Source organism: Calidris pugnax, unplaced genomic scaffold (assembly GCF_001431845.1).
Source record: "Calidris pugnax isolate Ruff unplaced genomic scaffold, ASM143184v1 scaffold14, whole genome shotgun sequence".
Classification (NCBI taxonomy): Eukaryota; Metazoa; Chordata; class Aves; order Charadriiformes; family Scolopacidae; genus Calidris; species Calidris pugnax.
In genome coordinates, this window is record NW_015090793.1 from 15039488 (window position 1) to 15058715 (window position 19228).

General features: G+C 55.7%; 1 protein-coding gene across 7 annotated transcripts in view; it reads right to left on the reverse strand.

Moving 5' to 3' along the window:
- DYSF (dysferlin) overlaps positions 1-16966 on the reverse strand; it is a 100308-nt gene extending 83342 nt beyond the window's left edge. For 2 of the 7 annotated variants that reach the window (XM_014935961.1, XM_014935958.1), the window contains exons 1-22: positions 16849-16966; positions 14658-14713; positions 13828-13919; positions 10672-10777; positions 9611-9773; positions 9314-9507; positions 8917-9045; positions 8087-8149; positions 7856-7906; positions 7733-7763; positions 6915-7030; positions 6577-6703; positions 6147-6250; positions 5131-5199; positions 4997-5040; positions 4785-4867; positions 3466-3507; positions 2650-2765; positions 2229-2342; positions 1505-1682; positions 716-840; positions 98-204 (exon numbers count right to left, since the gene is read on the reverse strand). In XM_014935961.1, the coding sequence (XP_014791447.1) occupies positions 98-204; positions 716-840; positions 1505-1682; positions 2229-2342; positions 2650-2765; positions 3466-3507; positions 4785-4867; positions 4997-5040; positions 5131-5199; positions 6147-6250; positions 6577-6703; positions 6915-7030; positions 7733-7763; positions 7856-7906; positions 8087-8149; positions 8917-9045; positions 9314-9507; positions 9611-9773; positions 10672-10777; positions 13828-13919; positions 14658-14713; positions 16849-16942 (2204 nt within the window). In that variant the 5' untranslated portion in view covers positions 16943-16966. The remainder of the gene's footprint in view (positions 1-97; positions 205-715; positions 841-1504; positions 1683-2228; positions 2343-2649; positions 2766-3465; positions 3508-4784; positions 4868-4996; positions 5041-5130; positions 5200-6146; positions 6251-6576; positions 6704-6914; positions 7031-7732; positions 7764-7855; positions 7907-8086; positions 8150-8916; positions 9046-9313; positions 9508-9610; positions 9774-10671; positions 10778-13827; positions 13920-14657; positions 14714-16848) is intronic. The other 5 variants (XM_014935963.1, XM_014935960.1, XM_014935964.1 and 2 more) reach the window with 3 other exon arrangements.
- Positions 16967-19228: the final 2262 nt, after the last annotated feature.

Genomic DNA, 19228 nt, shown 5'->3' on the forward strand with positions numbered 1-19228 from the left:
AAAAAAAAAAAAAAAGTCATCCCTTCCAAGATAAATAAGTGGTCTCACAAGAAACAGCATGAAAAAAAGGCTCACAGTCAAAACTGGTAGAAAATACCTGCAGTCAGCAATGATGTCATCCATCAGCTGGGTACCCAGGACATCCAGTTCACTTGGTGAGCGGTTGGCCTTGAGAGCAAGGTGTATCTTCTCCAGGTTTTCTTCCTGCACAATAGGCAAGGAAGAGAAGCTGCAGAGCAGGACACCCCAGAGACCCACTTCACCCCACATCCAGGACCCTCCCAGTGAGTGCCCGGGCTGCTCCCTATGATCCAAAACTCCAGCCTGTGTCACACCAGGGCTCTGCACCTCTGCTTTTGCTCCTGTTGGAGCTCTAGGGAAATGACAGTGAAACACAGCAAGAAATCCCATAAATAGCTCAGGAGCTGGAGGAAGGTCCCTGCCTCCTGCACCTGCATCTGTAGGCATGTGGGTGGCATGGCAAAGGACTGCATTCACACCCTACTGTCACTCCAGTGGGGATAAGCATGGTCCCTCCATCACTCCTGATGCCAAACAGAGAACTCAGGACACTGACAGATTTCCCCTCCACAGCACAAAAGACACCAAACCCCAAACCTGACTCAGCCTGGAGATGGCCTCTGTACCCTCCCTGTCCCCTCATGCAGGACACAGAAAGGAAATTGACAATGCTCCTTGCCACCACAGCACTCACCAGCCTGTCTGCTGCATAGTGGAGAAGGTTTTGGGCATCAGTCCGATAGCTGATATCTTCCCAATAGGATGACAACACCACCACAGGCTTCACATTGCCCCATGGCAGGTAGTAATACTGACAACCTGGAGGGTACAGCACACTGGTGAGCTCATGATATTGGGGTGACGGGGGACCCCACTCCTCAGGAACAGAGCAGAGATGAGGGTAAGCAGTGCAGCATTTGGCCTTGGGCTGAAGCCCATCTCTGGGTCTCTTTTGGAGCAAGAGGATGGGAATTATGTTCCCCAAATCCATGTGCAACAGAGCAATGCACAACAAGGTCCAAAGGGATGTGCACTAAACCCCACGCTGCAGCAGCTCCTGCACAGCAGTGAGGCCAGAGACCAGCTCAGCAACCCCAGTGGGGTGAGAACATCTCATGCCAGAGCGAGAGCCCCAAAGGAGCCAGGGAAAGGCCACTCCAAAGCACTGAAGAGATATCTTGAAGAGATATGGGCACTGTTTGTGCCAAGGTACTGCCCAAAAACTGCTTCAACACAGCACAGAGCTAAGAAGTAGTCCTGGCTTCCCCACTCCTCCCCAGTCACATATTTGCCCTTCACAGCATGGCTGAGGTGGGCAAGGACCTCTGGAGGTCATCCGATCTAACCTCTGTTCAAGCAGGCTACCTTGAGCAGGTTGCCCAGGACCATGTCCTGTTGGGTTTTTAATACCTCCAAGGATGGAGACTCCACCCCCTCCCTGGGCAGCCAAATCCCAGTGCTCGGTCACCCCCATGTTGCTCACCATCAAAGACGGCCCGGCTGTACTGCGTGGTGGAGGCCAAGGGCAGGCAGGTGTTGTCAAATTTGTTACCATAGTTGCCAATGCTGACCTCAAACTGGATGGCATCGTCCACATCTTGGAGCATGGTGGCTGAGTAAAAGGCAGCAAAGAGGGAGTATTTCCGACGGCGCAGGTACTTCTGCAAGAGGCACAGAACCATGTCCATAGAGGAGATACCACTACCGCTCTCCTACACACAGCCCTCCACTACCCCAGCACACACCAGCTCAGCGAGGTCTCTGAGATGGAAAAGATTATTGCAAGGAAGAAAAGCATACATTGCATCAAGAGAATTTTGGGTGAGATGTTTAGGAATAACCTGATAAAGGAGAAGGCTAGAACTTTCCATAAAAAACACAGTTTAAACCTGAAAAAAAAAACAAAAGGAGCACATCTGCAATAGTGCTCACGTTGTGATTGGGGTCCTGCTGAAGCAAATCTCCGACCCCTCCATGTTACCATGGTGTGCTCTCCACCATGCATCAGCTCAGATGGAGCTAGCTGGACACCTTGGGATGGAAACACATCAGGAGACACCCTCCAAGAGCTCACTGACCACTCATGAGACATTACCCACCCAGGACCACCCCTTCCCTAGTCCCAGGTCCCAGGCCCCAAATGCCATGCCACCAGAGGGCCAACCCCAGAGCCCATGTGGTCAGATACCCCACAGAGACCCCATTACCTCCACCCGCAGGATGTCATCTGCGGAAATGTCCTCCACCTTCTGCTCCATGTGCTCCACCAGTTTGGTTTCCAGCTCCACCAGCATCCTGCCGCGATACGCGACTCCCTCGCCCTTGGGGTAGACCAGGGAGAGGCGTCAGGACCTCAGTGGCTCCTTCCCACAGAGGAGCTCTGCCTTTGCTTTCAATGGGCTTCATTGCAGAGGAGCAAGATCAGGCAAAGTATTTCTGCAAGCGCTTCCAAGATAGAGAGTGTTTGGGCAGCAGAGCAATATCGAGAGGTGTTTAGCCAGCAGGAATAGCCAGAAAACACAGTGCAGGCTCCTAATAACAAAGCCAGTTAGGGTTAATAGCAGCTTTCTTTTGGCAAGAAGGAGTGGTATTTTAGTTTAGGTTGTGCTGGAAATAAGCCGACGTCACCTTTCCCAAATTAAGTGTCTCGTAAGGGTCGGGGAAGCCGGTGAACTCCCGGGGGCTGCCGTAGAGGTTGATATAGCAGGGACCAAAGGTTGGCAGGAACCCAAGCCCATCATCCGCTGGGGATCACAGAGGCAAAGAGAAGTTAGAGAGTCCCAAAGGCACCGCGGAGAACATGTCCCCGGGGCTTTGCTGCAGGACCATGGGAAACACACACATGCAGCTGGAGGCCACCAAAACTCCAAAGCGCAGTTTTTTCACCCCCTTTAAGTTCTACTACTGCTTACCTTTTTTGCAGGAGAAAGACAAGGTGAGTGTGGGGCTGTGCAGTGGGCACAGAGCTTCCCAGTGCCAGGAAGGGTCCCCAGAGAAGGGGAGCATCACTTTTCTGGTGGGAACCAGAATAGGGAATTTATACCAGCTGAGGACCTGGCCCTGTGCTCCCCTTAAGGCAGTAAGAGACTGTTCAGAAGACAATGGCTCATTTTTATGAAAACTTGAGCAGAAGGAGCAGCGAAGGGGCAGAAATTGTTTGCAGGGTCATGCTCTGAGCTCCTGACCACACTAGACCATGAAAACATCACTGCCCAACAGGGACACCCTAAATCTGCTGTGGGGAAGGGCAGTAGAGCCTTTTCCCTGCTCCTGCAGGGCAGGGGGAGGCCATGCTGGAGCCATCCCCTCTTCCCACCAAGGTCCAGAGGCAAAACGCAGCCGATGCTGCCCGAGGTCTGGCCAGTGCTCCAGCCCAAACAGCATCTGAACCAGCAAAACAATTACCAAGCGGCGATTGCAAACCGAGAGGCTAAGGGGACGTACAGTCTGTGGTTTTCAGAGGCTTCGCAAGAGCAGGAAACTCATCTGAGGCACAAAGAAACGGAGAGAGGTTAGGAAAGACTGGCAGAGGAGCATGGAAGGAGGATAGAGGGTTATGGGAAAAGAGGATGGATGTTCTCATGGGCTTTTGTTTCTCACAGGCACTAGAGAGACAGAGAGAAAAAGGGAGAGGTTGTTACGTAGCCCTATCACACTTCCAGATTGGTGTGAAACAGGAGGATTTGAGCATCCCTGAGGGGTGCTCCACATGCTGCAAAAGTTGGATGGACCCGCAGTTCCCCACCACCTTCTCAGGATCAAGCAGGTCTCAGTGGTGGGATGGGGTACGCAGGTCCCAGGCTGACCCCTCACAGCCTTCTCCTCCCTCCCTGGCCTCTCTCTCTGTCTCTCTAGATGGGCCCAGGAGCCACACTTCAACTAGGGAAGGGGCAGGGAGGGGGCTGGACACAAGCATCACAGTGGAGAACAGTGCTGCACCCCAACTCCACACCTGCATGCATGGCCAGGCAGTGCTGGGGGCAGGGGGTGGGCTGTGGGACACGTGGCTGAAGCTTTGCACTGGGCTCAAGCCCTGGAGGCTGCTGCCAGCTCCATCTCATTCCCCTGTAGCGTAGGGATGCTCGTGATGGGGCAGGGGTTTGCAGAGCAACCAAGAGCCTCAGAGATGCACAAAGCAAAGGGAGCCAGCAAGTGTAGTTTTGATGTGGTTTCAAGCTCATTAGCAGCAGGAGATGCTCATGTGGCTAGGACCTCTGCTCCTAGCTCTGTGTGGCTCTCAGCGGCCCCACAAGCATGTCCCAGCTCCCTATCCTCCCACAGGACAAGATGGACCTCAACCCCCATCCAAAGCTGTGACAGCCTCAAAACGATACCTAAAGAGAAGCCACAAGTGGATGCACGAACTGGTGGTACGTGGCATCTTCCTGCACTACCAAACACTGCTACCCATCAGCAACACACACAGGGCACAGGGGAACTGCAGCCACCTCTGCACAGCAACAAAAAGAAGAAGCAAAACCTCCACCACACCATAGCCCTGAAGCCTCCCATCTCAACACTCCTAGGAGGACCTGAAGATCTTCAAAACCACAAACCAGGAGGGGCCAGGTCCAACCAGAAAACAGACCGCAGGATGGAGCAACCTCCAGCACCTCATCCCACGTCTCCTCCAGCACCGCTGACTTTGCAGGGACCATCGTGGCTGTGATATCCTCCAAGCTGACACCGGCCTCCAGCCACAAGCATGCAGTGCTCCTCCATGGCCATGCACCCCAGATCCCATCCTCCTGCCCCCCACTTACCCTCCAGCTCTCCGCCGGGGGCCGAGATCTTGGACATGCAGAGGTAGGTGGTGCCGATGACATCGTTGTGCGTCACACGGTCCCTGCAACACAACCCAGGATGCTGTCACATCATGGACCGGGGGAGTTTGCCCCTGAGGTCTCTCCCTGCTCATCCTGCTCAGCTTTCACCATGGGCAGGCACCTCCCCCATGAGCCCAATCCCCTCTCACCAGTCGGTCACGCGGATCCTCATCTTCTCACACATGGAAGGGAACTGGGAAAAGAGGCAGGGAGAGGAGCAGTGAGTCGGGGGGGTGAGGGGGTGGGCAGGTGGGTTGGGGGCTGTGGGGGCACCCATGCTCACCATTGCCGGCAGCGTCAGGCACTGGTTCCACTGTGGGTTGGCATTCTTTTCCAGGATCCTCGAGTAGAGCTGGAGGTGCAAGATGGGGAATGAAAAGTCAGTGCCACCCCAGCACTTGTGGCTCATGGCTGTGCTTCAGCAAAGCCAGGCTGCTGTGTGCCCCATCCACAGAGCTGGAAGGTCTCAGAACCCCAAAATACAGGCTCCATTTGATGAGGGGCCTGGTAGGGCTCTACATCGTGTTGGTAAACCCCTCTGTGCAGGAGGCAGAGGATGCTATGGGCTGCTCAGGGATCTCGTGCCCTGAGAACCACCAGAAACTCATCCCCCTTCCTGCTGTGTTTGCTCAGGGTCATGTCCTGAGCCTCTGTCCCCAAAGCTTTATGGGCAAGGAAGAATCTCAGCCCTTCAGTGCTGCTTTGCATCAAAAGACAGGTGGCAGCTTGTGGGCATATTGCTTGGTGAAGGCACTGCAGGGCACCCAGCAGCAAAGGGAGCAGGACAGGGCTCTGCAAAGCTGCCAGAATCACCTCCACACCCTGGCTGGTCGTGGGGAGACATTTGGTGGTGAGGGGACAGTTGGTTGCTTGCTTCAGGCAGCACCAAGAAGAGCAGCACCAAGAAGAGCAGCACCAAGAAGAGCAGCACACCCCTCCGCTGTTGCACCATCCCCTTTTCCCAGGAGCTCAGCCTCTCCACCCACATTTTTAATGCAACAGCACCACGAAGAGCCCAGTGAAGAAATTACTCCAGTGCAGCCTGGCATGCTGTGAACAGAAACACCACTCAGCTCAAAGCGGGCCATGCACAGAGGGACAGCGCTGGGGACATCATCTGAGCTCCTCTCAGCCCCCAGCTTCAGGACATTGCAACCCAGAGGGAGAGGACAGGGTGTAACAAGGGCTGATGGGACCTTTACAAATGCTCCAGCAAAGCAAAGGACCAAATTTTCCCCATGCACAGCTGCTGTCCCAGCCTGAGGGACCAGGGCGGGCTGCTCCACTCCAGCCACTCACCATCTTGCCCGCAAAGCTGACTTCCACAAAGGGATCGACCAGGTTCTTCTTGTTGCTCTCGAAGCCAAAGATCTGCCTGACGTTGTCCATGACAGCATCATCCACTGAGAGGGGGAGGACATGCTGAAAGCTCATGGAAGCGTGTGGCATCCTGATGGCCACAGCTTTGCAGGCAGGCAGTCCCACCAGCCAGGCTGTGCATCTCCATTGAGCCAGGTGGGGATGGGCAGGAGGGTAAGTACCAATTTGCACCAGTAAGACACTTAGCTTGCAGTACATTACAACTGACCAATATCTACAAAGTCTTTGGACCAAGGCTATAGATAAAATTTCCTCATCCATGCACTTATTCCTCTCCAGCACGTTGCAACCCACCAAAATACCAAGGGCTGGATCCAGGGCACTCCAGACCAGCAAAGGAAACACTTACTCTGGGGCAAGTCTTCAGCTTTGAAGATTTTCAGGCAGAAAAGAGCCCCTCTCAGGGATACCCCAGTGGGGCGCAGGAGGTTGCCCTCGATGTCTTCCTTGTCTTCAGAGACCTCCTTCTTCTCCAGCTGTAGGACAACAGGATAAGAGGAAAACACAACCAAGCTTCCCAAAAGTTCTGAAATTAGCAGCAAAACCCCAAAAGCCAGCATCTTGGCCCCAAAACAGAGGAAGATCAAAGCTGCAGCTTCCCTGGAAATAGGTGTGGGGTTTGATTGCCCAGGGGAGTGGAGTTCCATGGCTGGATGATCCCTCCATCAAGGACAGGGCAATACTCACAGGAGCTTCATCTCCAGGCCCCAGCACGAACAGGCTGACTTTCAGATAGCCCTTGGCACCCGCGGAGAAGTCCTCCGGGTCAGAGAGCAACAGCCATTTTCTGAGTAAAGCGTGTTCTAGGATAAAAAAGAGATTGAGACCCATGGACTGGTCCTCAGACATGCAGGGAGATGGCTTCAAGGATGACGTTGGGTGGGGTTTTTTTTATAACAAATACTATGTTCCTTTTATATAGAATAGAATAGAAAAGTTTATGGTTGGACTCAATTATCTTAAGGGTCTTTTCCAATCTAACTGATTCTATGATTCAGTTGGAAGGGACCTACAATGATCAACTAGTCCAACTGCCTGACCACTTCAGGACTGACCAAAAGTTAAAGCATGTTGTTAAGAGATTCTCCCTTGCACAACTCTTTACAGCTAAAATTACCAAGCTTTTCTCTGCAGTGATTGAGGTAGAAAGATTTTTTTCTAAGCATTGTTTTATCTTCTTTGACATAAAATAATAGACAAAAGATAAAATAACGAGCCAAATTCAAGACAAAAAAAAAAGTGATCTGGGCTGCATTGGTGGGGCTTTCCGCCAGCGAGGTGGCAGCACAATGACTTGAAAGCCTCAAGGACATACATCTTGGGAAAGGGAAGAGAAATGGGTGGTGATGACAGAAAGAGGGACACGTGTGGGTTCATACATGGGAGAGGTGTAATGTGTGTGTGCATTTCCCATATGTTTGGCCCCAAAAAAAAGTTTCCCAAAGTGACTCCCCCAGCCACAGGACATGACCTTGGCCCGGACCCTGACCATTCGCTGGACTCACTTGGCTCGGAGTAAATGGTCTCAACATCCATCTGTGCAACAAAATGAAAAAGAAATGCTGATGATCACCACGTGGGTCAGTGTGGTCGAAAACAGGGGGGAAGGGGAGAGCTGGCAGCCTTACCCGAAACTCCCCGATCACTGAGTCCGTCCGGAAAGACCGAGAGTCTACAACCTGTGGAATGAAAATATGGAAAAAATGGTAAACCCAGCCCAACGGTAAAAAAAAAAAAGCTAAATCCCAGGGTGGAGAACCACTCCACATGTCCTCCTGGAAAAGAGGGGGACATTTCTCTGGGCGCTGTGGGGAGGGAGACAGGGCAACGGCCCTGAGATGATGTTTGCTGAAGCTCACCGTGATGAAGATGGGCGCGTCGAACAACTCGGATGGGGACTCAAAGACATTGAAGAAGAAGGTCTGTAGGAAAAAGGGGTGAGGTGCAAGGTGTAGCCCCAGCATTTCCTCAGGACATTTTCATGCCTCCTACCCTCTTTCTGCCCCAGCTTTCCCTCAGGACATTTTCATGCCTCCTACCCTCTCCCATCCCCCTGACTCCGCAGGCTGGTGCCTCTTCCCCTCCTGTTAGGAGGGACCCCTACCCCGTTAATAGCAACAGCCCCCTGAACAGGCTGCGCTGGGTGATTTTGGTGCACTCCAATGAGCAACATACTCCAGTTTGCTTTTGCTGGGCTGGTTCACAAAAGCACACCCAGACCAGCTTTTCTGGGGGTCTCCCAATAAAGCACAGCCTGCTCCCCTGTTGGAGCAGGCTTTGGAGACATCCCAAAAGGCAGGCTTGGAGCATCCACTGTGGGGACCAGGCTGGGGACAAGTCACATGCGGTAGTCCACGTGTACCCATCCTGCACACCCATGTGTTGCCCACCCCTGCCTGAGCACAGCTCTGCCCAGGACATGCCACCAGGATGCTACCAGCAATTCTGGGATGTGTGAGTCACCTCAGGAAGGTGACCAAGATGAGCCCTGCACAAAGGCAGGAGATACAGGACCTGCCAGACCTCTCTCCTGCTGTCTGAGCTTCTCTCCCATTGCAGTCCCCATTGCCACATCCCAGCCTCTGGGCTCCTCTGGGGTTTCCATCACTTGGCACCCCAATCCATAACACTCCTAAGCCTTTCCTGACACCCCCACAGGTACACCTGGACCAGAGAAACCCCCCCTCACCTCATCAAAGAATGGGCTGTTTCCTTTGCGTATCCTGGTCCTCTTGGTCTGCCCGGCGGCCGTCACCTTCACCACAGGCCTGATGTTGACCCCAGGGAGCTGCCGGGCCTCGATCACCCTGACCCTGATCTGGGATGGGAGGGAGAACAGGGCAGTCGGTCACTTGGTGCAGAGGGGACCGGATGCACAGGAGGACAAGGGGAAAAAGAGCCACCATAGCTGTATCTGATAGCTCCTTGACATCTCAGATGTGAGTAGTCCGTGGGGTCAGTCCGGTGCTAGGGTGGGCACCTCAGGAGACCCCCTCTCAGGTGATAAACCTCCTACAGGGACAGCATGGGAGGACTTGGGAAAGTGGGTTCAGGAGAGCAGCTCATCCCCACCAGCCTCATCTCACCTGGAAGTCCTGCGGCTTGTTGGATAAAGGCTTTTTGGGTGAGCTCCTCCTTCGCTTCAACCCCTGAACGTGGTGTACGGGGGGCTTGCGGGGCAGCGAGGGGGGCTCGGATCCCGGTGGCCCGGAGGAGGAGGAGGGCTCCGTTTCATCCCCTGTCGCCATCTGATCCTCCGTCTCCTCCTCTCCGGCTGTCTCTGTGCAGGGTGAGAAAGGAGATGGAGGATGCGGGCAATGTGGGACCAGGTGCTGTGGGATTGTAGGGTTGGGGGGGTCTAGCTGGGAAAAACATGATGGTACCAGGGAAAGCATCCCTCCCCAGTGCTGCAGACGAAGGGTTCTGTTTACCGGTGACTGTGTCAGGCTCAGCAGCAGCTGGTGCTGGCTCCGGAGGGGCTGGAGGGGGGAACAGAGGGACGGCTCCCGGTGGGGGGATGTAGGATACTTGCAGGATGAGGAAAGCCTGGAAAAAAAGGAAATATTTGTTATACAGGTGTCCAGAAACACTCTCCTGCAGCCTGAGCCTTGGCACTGGATGCCACCCATGAGTGGGGGATGCTGCCAAAAAAGTGGCAGCAACTCAGTAAATGCTTGGAAAAAGGGGCAGAGCAGGGGGGCAGCAGGAAAAGTTGTCCCAGGGCCCACGGGGGCACCAGGGACGCAGGGTGACCACCCAGTCCCTGTCCCACTAGATGGCAGCCCCAGGCAAGGCTGAGCCAGACCGAATGCGGCATCCGTCGGGAAGGGAGTGGGAGGGAGATGTGGAGGCAGAGCCAGGGAAAAGCTCAAGGAGAGGGGAACTGTGGAAAAGGAAATGGAAAATTTAACAGGCTGCTCGGGCTGTGCCGAGTGCTCCTCACAGAGCCTGCCGGCTGCACAGAGAGGACATCCCTGTCCCACGCGTGCATGAGCTACAACCCCTGCCAACATCTGCCCTGTGAAGAGGTTTGACCCATTTGCTGCTGGGTTGTCCTCAGCAAAGAACCAAGGTGTCCCCAGCAAAGCTCTCCCCAGCTTCCAAGGTGAGGAGAAGAGGGGGACACGTGGGACGTGAGGAGGTGAGTCCCCCAGCATGGCACAGGAGGTCCCCGTGCGAGCATGGACCCAGCAGCTTCCTGCTTCCCCCCTTCCCAAGCCACTGATTTTGCTCCTTGAAAGGTAAATCTCAAAGTCAAAGAGTTAAGGACGGGACAACTGGTCTCCAACTGGGAGCTGCAACCGCCAGGGATGTTGCTCTAACTGGTCTCAAACTGGGAACTGCAACAGGTAGGGACATCACTTGTACTGGGCTCAAACTGGGAGCTGCAGCTGATGGAGAAATTGCTTGAAATGATATCACTGGTCCCCATGCAGGTACTCACCCCGGTGGTCTGCTTCTTGTTGTCCAGCAAGGGGAGGTTGTAGGAGGCTGCCAGGCTGGGGGAGGAGAGGACATCTCGCAGTGGCACTCGGGCTTCTCCCAAAAACCTGGGTGGCAAAGAGCAACAGGGGGGTCAGCAGGGAAAGGGGCCAAGGAGCTGGAGGTGATGCAAACCCAGGCTGCAGCGAGCGACCCAGAGGGCAGGGGCAGAGGTGGGGACGCCTGCCAGCATCCCTGTCGGGCAGCTGCTACGGGAGGACAGGAATAGGCATCAAGTGACTCAGACCCATCCCGGGTGAGACAACCAGGGCAAGCATCTCCGGGGACTTTGTGCCATTTTTATCTAGGAAAAGCACCCAAAAGTCCATGCCGAGGAACCAGGAACCATAAACCAAAGCGCTGATGGATTTTTCTTTGCCAATGGAGAAAACAGAGACACAGGGGGTTGGGGGTTTCAGTGGAGGTAGATGAGATCAGAGCTGGCAGCCAAGGCTGGTGCCTGTGTGCCACCATCATCCAAGAGTACTTTAAATCACCATAAAACTGGTTTTCCCCTCCTGAGTTCTTCCCTGGTGCTCTGTTTCTGGTGAACTCTTTCTACACCATGCCACCTCCTGTCCCAGCTGGCAGCACTGGTTTCCCCACAGACCAGGGCTGGCCAGGGAGCGTGTCCAGCACTACAGACCAACTCCTCCCCTCCCAGAGCCAAGAAACCCCTCAAACTGCTTTGAGTTGTTCTAATAGCATGATGAGATCATGGTACAGATCCTCTTGGAAGATATGTCAAAACATATGGAATGCAAGGAGATAATTAGAGACAGCCAATGTGCTTTCACCATGGGCAAATTGTGCCTGACTAATCTGGTGGCCTTCTACCATGGATTGACTGCATCAGTGGACACGGTAAGAGCTACAGATGTCATCTAACTGGACTTCTGTAAGGCCTTTGTTATGGTCCCCCACAACATTCATACCTCTAAATTGGATAGATATAGGTTTGATGGATAGACTGTTATATAGATCAGAAATTGGCTGGACGGCTGCAACCAAAGAGTTACACTCAACAGCTCAACGCTCAAGTGGAAACCAGAAATGAGTGATGTTCCTCAAGGGTACATACTAGGACCAATACTATTTAATCTTCATAACTGACGTACACAGTGGGACTGAGTGCACCCTCAGCAACTTTGCAGATGACACCAAGCTGAGTGGTCACTCAAGGGATGGAATGCCATCCATAGGAACCAGGACAAGCTTGAGAAGTGGGCCCCTATGAAGGTCATGAAGTTCAACAAGGCCAAGTGCAAGGTCCTGTACCTGGGCTGGGGCAATCCCCGGTATCAATACAGGCTGGAGGACAGATTGAGAGCAGCCCTACTGAGAAAGACTTGGTGGTACTGGTGCGTGAAAAATTGAACATGAGCTGGCAATGTGCGCTCTCAGCCCAGAAAGCCAACCATATGCTGGGCTGCATCACCAGCAGGTTGAGGGAGGTGATTCTCCCCCTCTACTCCCCTCTTGTGAGACCCCATCTGGAGCACTGCATCCAGTTCTGGGGTCCCCATCACAAGACAGACATGCACCTGTTGGAGCAGGCCTAGAGGAATCCACAGAAATGGTCAGAGGGATGGAACACCTCCTCTATGGAGAAAGGCTGACAGAGTTCAGGTTGCTCAGCCTGGAGAAGAGAAGGCTCTGAGGACGCCTTATTCCGGCTTTTCAATATATATTGGGGGATTATAAGAAAGACAGAGAGAGGCTTTTTATCAGGGTTTGTAGTGATGGAACAAGGAGCAATGGTTATAGACTGAAAGACAGAATGTTTAGGTTGGACGTAAGGAAGACATTTCTTACGATGAGGGTGGTGGGACAGTGGACCAAGTTGCCCAGAGAAGCTGCCCCATCCCTGGAAGTGTTCAAGGTCAGGTTGGATGGGGCCTGGAATGACCTGATCTAGTTGAAGATGTCCCTGCCCAGGGCAGGGTGGGTATTGACTAGATGATCTTCAAAGGTCCCTTCCAACCCAAGCCATTCTGTGATTGTACAATTTCAGACAGATAGAAGCCAAGAGAGGGCATTATCTGCCTGTCACTGGTAGTTGCCCCATTTGCTCATTGCAGCATCCGTCCAAATAAAAATCCAGCATCACCTTTGTGGCCAAGAGGGGACCACTCAGGAGAGCATCGCAGTCCCTGTGGGTCATTGTGGAGTGGCTGCTTCCCATGCAGGCAGACGACATCTTCCTGCGCCAGGAGCCGGGACCCTTCTCCCATCCTCTCCTCACTATTTATAGAGACACGCAACGCCACTGAGCTGGACCAGACCCAATTTCCACCTCCCTTGGCCTCTGGCCCAAGAGCAAATCCAGCACAGGCTCCAGCCCTGGAAATGGGATCCTTCACGTCTGGGCCATCCTCCCTGTCCCAGCCACAGCAGAGCAGTGTGTTCCCACCCTCCGCTGCCCCAAAATAAATTACTTCCTATATTTTTGTCCTGTGCAAGCAGCCATCCTGGCCAAAGGAGCCCCGCACGCAGACCTGGGTTGCCGGAGGGTCACCAAGCTGGGTGTCCTCGGGCTGGAGGTGGCACTACCGGTTGCTCTCACCCTCCTTCCTAACGCAGGGAGGTGTGGGGAGGGAGACCCCCTCACCACGGGGAAACCTCCAGAGCAGTGGGGGCACCAGGGGCTGTCGTGAGAAAGGAAGCCGCCTCGGGTGGTTTGTTTTAAGCAAACGCCGCCCTTCCTAGCTCTGCCGGCGAAGAGTGTTTAGGAAGGCAGCTTGGCAGCCAACGCATACCCCCCCAGCCAAGTGCCCATCACCGGGGCCTCGCGGCGCTGTGTCACTCCTGGGGCAGGCAGCCTGGGGGTGGCAGCGGGCACAAGAAGTCCCTGTGTGTTCCCTGCCCTCAGACGCTGTGTTTTTTCTCCCTGGCTGTCGAGCGAAGCAGCCCAGAAATGCAGCTCTCGCCTCCCACCAGCCGCCCCCTCTACAAAGGGCAGCGGGTGCCAGGGAGCCAAGCCCGGAGCCCAGGGAGAGCCCAGATGCCCTCACTGCCCACCCCAGCCCAATTGTGCAAAGCCTTGGGCGTGCAAGGGCTGTGCCAGTGATGGGAGCAGGGCAGGGGGCTTGTGCCCAGCACCCAACGCTTCTCCTACCTGTTTCTCCCCACAGTCTCATGGTCTTTCACGACGACAGTGAGCTCAGCGCCTGGGTCCAGGGGAGCTCCCTTCAGGTCCCACTCGAAGCCCTGGAGGGGAGGAGAGAGGAGCCAGGATCAGTGCCCAGCTGGGGTTGCGATGCTCACACCAGCATCCATCGGCTCTGGCACTGCTGGGGGGTCTTGGAGGTGGAGAACCAAAACACCAGACCCACTTCACCATCACAGCACTGACAGCACAGCATTGCCTGTGCCCCGAACAAAATTTGCCAGCAGACCCACAGAAAAAACATGCCCTGGGGAAAGGCGTCCCCTTCCTCACGGATTGAAGGTGAAGGAGGAAACAATGGGAGCTGGCACATAACATTTCTGCACCAAAACAGTGTTCGTTTGCTCAGTAACCCTCTTATTTTTTAAATTTTGACCCATGAAAGCACAGGTCAGGGTTAGAAGGAAGAAGGTGCTGGAAAAAAATATCCTCCCCTGGGCCAGGTTGATGAGTAAAACACGCTTGTTTTCCCCTGGAGCTGCAATATTTTTAAACAGATTCTTTTAATGTGCGTGCTTAGCCCTGATAAGATCTTGATGAAAGAGGAAGAGGCTGGAGCAAAGGTCCGTACAGAGCCAGCTCAGCCTCGCTCCTCCAATGCCAGCGCTGGGAATTTCGGATACAAAGCTGCCCATGATGAGGATCATCCCCAGACACTACATGGGGTGGCATCCCTGGAGCATCACCAAGCTCCTTGTGCTTGGGGCACCTTGCTGGGCTTGCACCTGGCTCCCACCGCACCCCCGTGCCCACGGGGATGGGGACAGGGGCACACTCACCTCGTTCCATACAGGGTTCACGTTGTTCTTGATGACTTTAGTCCTCTTCTTTACCCCTGCAGGGAGCAACACACATGAGTGAGGTTTCCCCACCAAACCATGGGGAAAGACCCCAAAATTCAGGCCCCCCCCATGCACAGGTCAGGTTGAGAGCCTCCAGAGACACCCACAGCTCCCAGAAGCAGGATCAGGCCCCCTTAGACACAGGCTGGGCTGTGGTGAGTACGGATGGGCTCCAGTGCCCCGCTTCAAGCCCCAGCCCTGCAGGAGCCTTGCTGGGAAACCCCAGGTAAGCCACCTCAATGTGCTGTGCCTCAGTTTCCCCATGGGCAAGGCAGCGAGGAGGCTCCCAAAGGCAGTTGGGTGGGTTTTGGGGATGGAAGGTGCCACCGGGGGGGGCCAGACATCTTCCTCCCTCCATCCAAACCTTGGTACAGTCCCAGAGGGGACCCAGACCAGTCGGATGTTGGCACACTGAACGGGGGGTTGGCCCACTGACACCCCCAAGGGATGTGGAATGGGATGCTGTCACCCACTCTCGGTACCACAGCTGTCCCGGGGAGAGGGGTCAGGTGGCAGCAGTTAAAAGCAGCCTAAACCCAACACCCTGGGGAGCCCCAGTGTTGGGGGGGGGGTCTCCAGCTCTGCCTAAAGAGCTTCCTGCCCAAGCCGCACCCCAAAACCATGACCCTCAAGTCACACCAAAAACCAGCCAGACGTCCACTCGGCCCCGAGGGGCCACGTCACGGGAGGGAGCGGGGGGAAGAGGAAAAGGAAGAGCCAAACAATAGCGGTGACTCAAACCCCGGGGGACACCGGCCGGGCGCCCGGCAGGGCCCTATAGATATATATAGGTACCCCAGGCTGTGGGTATGGCACATGGGGCTGGTGGGGAACCCAAGCTGCGCACTCAAAATATTGTCCTTTTTTGTCATTTTAGCATTGCTAAATTAATCTTTTCCTGCTTCAGATTGCAGAGTCTCTACTAAATCTCCCAGCCCAGAGCTGAACCAGCCGCCAGAGCCAGGCTGGGGCCGGGAGGGGGGCAGAGCTGCCGCCGTCACCCTGACACGGCACCTCTGGACAACATCACCAAGCCAGGGAGATGTCAGACCACCTTGATTTAAGGCACATCTCCTGTTTATGCCTCATCTTCCTGGGACGCCGAGCCCTGGAATTCCCCCTGCCCTCTCAGCATCGTGATTTCACTAACAAAAGCTGCTTTCCACCTGGAGGGCAGACGATGGAGCTCACCCTGGTCAAGCACCCAGTACCCACCACAGGATGAACACACAAGGGGTCCCGGAGAGGACAGGGAGCAGAACCAGCTGGGCAGGGGCTGGCAGCAGCGCCATTCCCCCCACCCTCCCCAAGCAGCACAGGAAAGGCTGGGTCAGAAGCCACTCATCCCTTTCCTTTCCTTAGTTTTTTTTTTCTAAAAATGGACATTTTCCACCACCGGGAAACGGCTGCCAAAAAAAAAGTGACATCCTCCAGCAAGCGCTTTCGAGGTGCAAAGGCAACACTCCCTTCCCGGGACCTCCGTCCTCCGATACCCACAGCAACAGGATAACCCCTAGATAAGGGGTTACTCTTATCAATCCCATATTAGTAATTACAAGACCTTAACGAGAGCCGAGCACAAGAATGACTGAGAGCACCCAAGGGTGCAGCACCCCGCAGCAAAGCTGGGTCCTGCTTCTTTTGCCGTGGCTCACCCCTGACACCCCATCACTTTCAGACGCTGTGATGCTGCACAAGCAGGTGGCAACACTCAACAATCATCCCCAAGTCCCCTCTCCGGGAAAAATCCCTGAGGTAACAGGATTTCTCACTGTCCCCCATGACCCTGCGCACCCCAAAATCACAGAGGAAGAGCGATAAAATTCACAGCCCGCCCCAGGGACCCTTGGAGACACCAGTGTCAGGAGCGTGAGTGTGGCACGGGGACACATCAGAGAAGGGGGATGGAGGGGGCTATGGTGCATTTGGGAGAGTGATACAGAGGGGGAATTCTGCAAGGATTTAGGATAAGGATGGAGATTAGCAAAGCCCAGCTCCTGCGGGGCGCCTGTACAGGATATATGCCCTGGCCGTGTGCTCCACAGAAGCTGGGCTTTGCTGGACAAGGCTGCAAAAGCAGAGGAGAGTCTGGCAAAGCAATAACCCTGCCCACCCCAGGTCCCCTCACCTCGGAAAGTCAGGCTGGCCACCGGGTCGCTTTGCTTGTCCCCCTTCTCCAAGTTGGGGAGGTGGCTGGCTCGTTGGAGCAAGCAGCGCAGCATGGCTGGGCGATGGAGCGGGGCACGGAGAGGCCAAGCCGGGCTCGGCCCGGGGCAGGATCCGGCCCCCCATCACCGCCTCCCCCCGGGAGGGCGGAGGAGGTGCCCGGGCGGCGACACGGAGCGCCCCGGCGCGGCCGCTCCGGAGGTTGCAAGACCCGGGATGCTGGGAGCCACGGGAGTGACAGAGACCCGGGAACCGGGGGTGCTGCGAGCCCCGGAGACGGGAAATTAAATCACCGGGATGGGGGGATGTTGCGACCTCCGAGGATGGTAAATAAATCACCGGAGCGGAGGATGCTGAGAGCTCCAGGGATGGCTGAGCACCGGGATCAGGGGATGCAGCAAGCCCAGGGGATGGTAAATAAATCACCGGGATCCAGGAATCCTGCAGGCCCTGAGGATGGCCGAGCAACAGGATCTGGGAATGCTGTAAGACCCGAGATCACCAGACACCAGGGATGTTGCAAGCCCTGGAGATGGTAAATAAATCATGGAGATCTGGGGTGCTGTGAGGTGCAGGGATGCTTGAGCACGGAGATCCAGGGATGCTGCAAGCCCCAAGGGTGGTAAATAAATCCCCAGGATCCAGGGATGCCGTAAGCACTAAGGATGCCCCAGCACCATGATGATTGTGTGAGCCTTGGGGATGGTAAATAAATGATTGTGATCCAGGCATGCCCCGGCAATGGTGAAGCACCAGAACCGGGGATGCTGTGAGCTTGGGGTGCTGCAAGCCCCACGGGGGTGCCTGAACATGGGGCTGCTGCAAGTTGGGGGTGCCCCAGTAGAGAGTCCCAGGGATGCTGCAAACCCTGTGTAAGGCAAATCCCCGGGATTCAGGAACGCTGCAAGCTCCATGGTTGCAAAAGCACGGGGACCTGGAGATGCTGCAAGTTTGGGGTAGCCAAATGCCTGGACACAGGGCACTGTGAGCTGCAGAGATGCCCAAACAGCAGACCCCAGGGATGAAATACCACCAGGGATGCCAGAGCAGGAGGACACTGGTATGCCACCTTGGTGACACAGGGGTGCCAGGACCCCAGGGGTGACACGCCACAGGGCTGCAGAGCATCAGCAACCCAGGGATGGTGCAAGCTGGGGAGCTGCCAGACCTGGCGATGCCACAGCACCGAAGACATCTGCATGGAGGCCACAGGGAGGTCCCACTGCCAGGCAGGGGCTCCGAGCACCCCACAGCACCGCAGTCCCGTCTGAGCTCTCCCCACAAACCTGTCCACAGGGCAAAGCACAGCCAGCACCGACTCCAAGCCCTCCACACCCTGAGGCCCAGCTCACACCAGTGGCTGGGGGCACACGTTCCCATTGCCACCCCTTTCCCAGACCCCCAGAGCAGAGACAGGGACTGTCCTGTTGTCACAGTCCCCGTGTGCTACCAGCTGGTGCAAACAAGGGCATGTGAGAAGGAAAAAGAAGCTGCTGTTCAGGCCCAGCAGGCGACGGGCTTTCCACGGCCGTGACCACACATGGGGACACCGTGGTGGTGACAGAGGGATCTCTGCCATGAGGAAGGTCCCTCCAGCCACGGAGCCAAGCGCCACCGCAGGAGATGCAGGCACAAGCACAGGAGTGCTGACACACAGCCTCTCCTCTGCTCATCTCACCCAGTTCTTCAAGCCCCAAAAACACACTTTTTCATCTCAGGGGCGCCCAGGGCATCGCAAACAAGCTGCGACGTGCCACACGCTGCCTCACTTCTCCTGTCATCCCTTGTGGGGGGAGGATTTGGGACCCAAGCTAGCGCTGGATGGGTTCCAGGAGGTCGCAGGCTGGTTGCGCCATGGCCATGGTCACCACGCAGGGAACCTGTGGGGGCCCAGCACAGCCCAGGCCCACCATTTCACGGAGAGACACAGGAGAGCCCCAGGGCCTGGCAGAGCAACAGCTCAACCCTGGGGTGCAGCTGAAGGGGGCACAGAAGAATAAATCCCCAACAAGAGGAAACCTCTCCTGGCTGATGGACATCGCTGTTGGGGTGCAGGCGGTGGGGCGGGGGGCTGGGGAAGCGGATATCTGGCAGATCTTCAACACACAACTGGCCCCGCACACCCGTGGGACAGCCCCTGTCCCCTTCCACGGGGGGGTCACAGGGGAGGGAGGTGGTGTCCCAGCCCCCACCGCGTCCCCCGGTGCTGGGGCCCCCCGCGATCGCCGTGCCCCCAGAGCAGAGCAGAGCAGAGGCCAGAAATAGCCAGAGCTGCTGGCGGTGCTGTCACCGCTCAGCTATGCTCCTCCGGGCCCTCCCCCCGCCCGGGAAGGAGGGAGGGC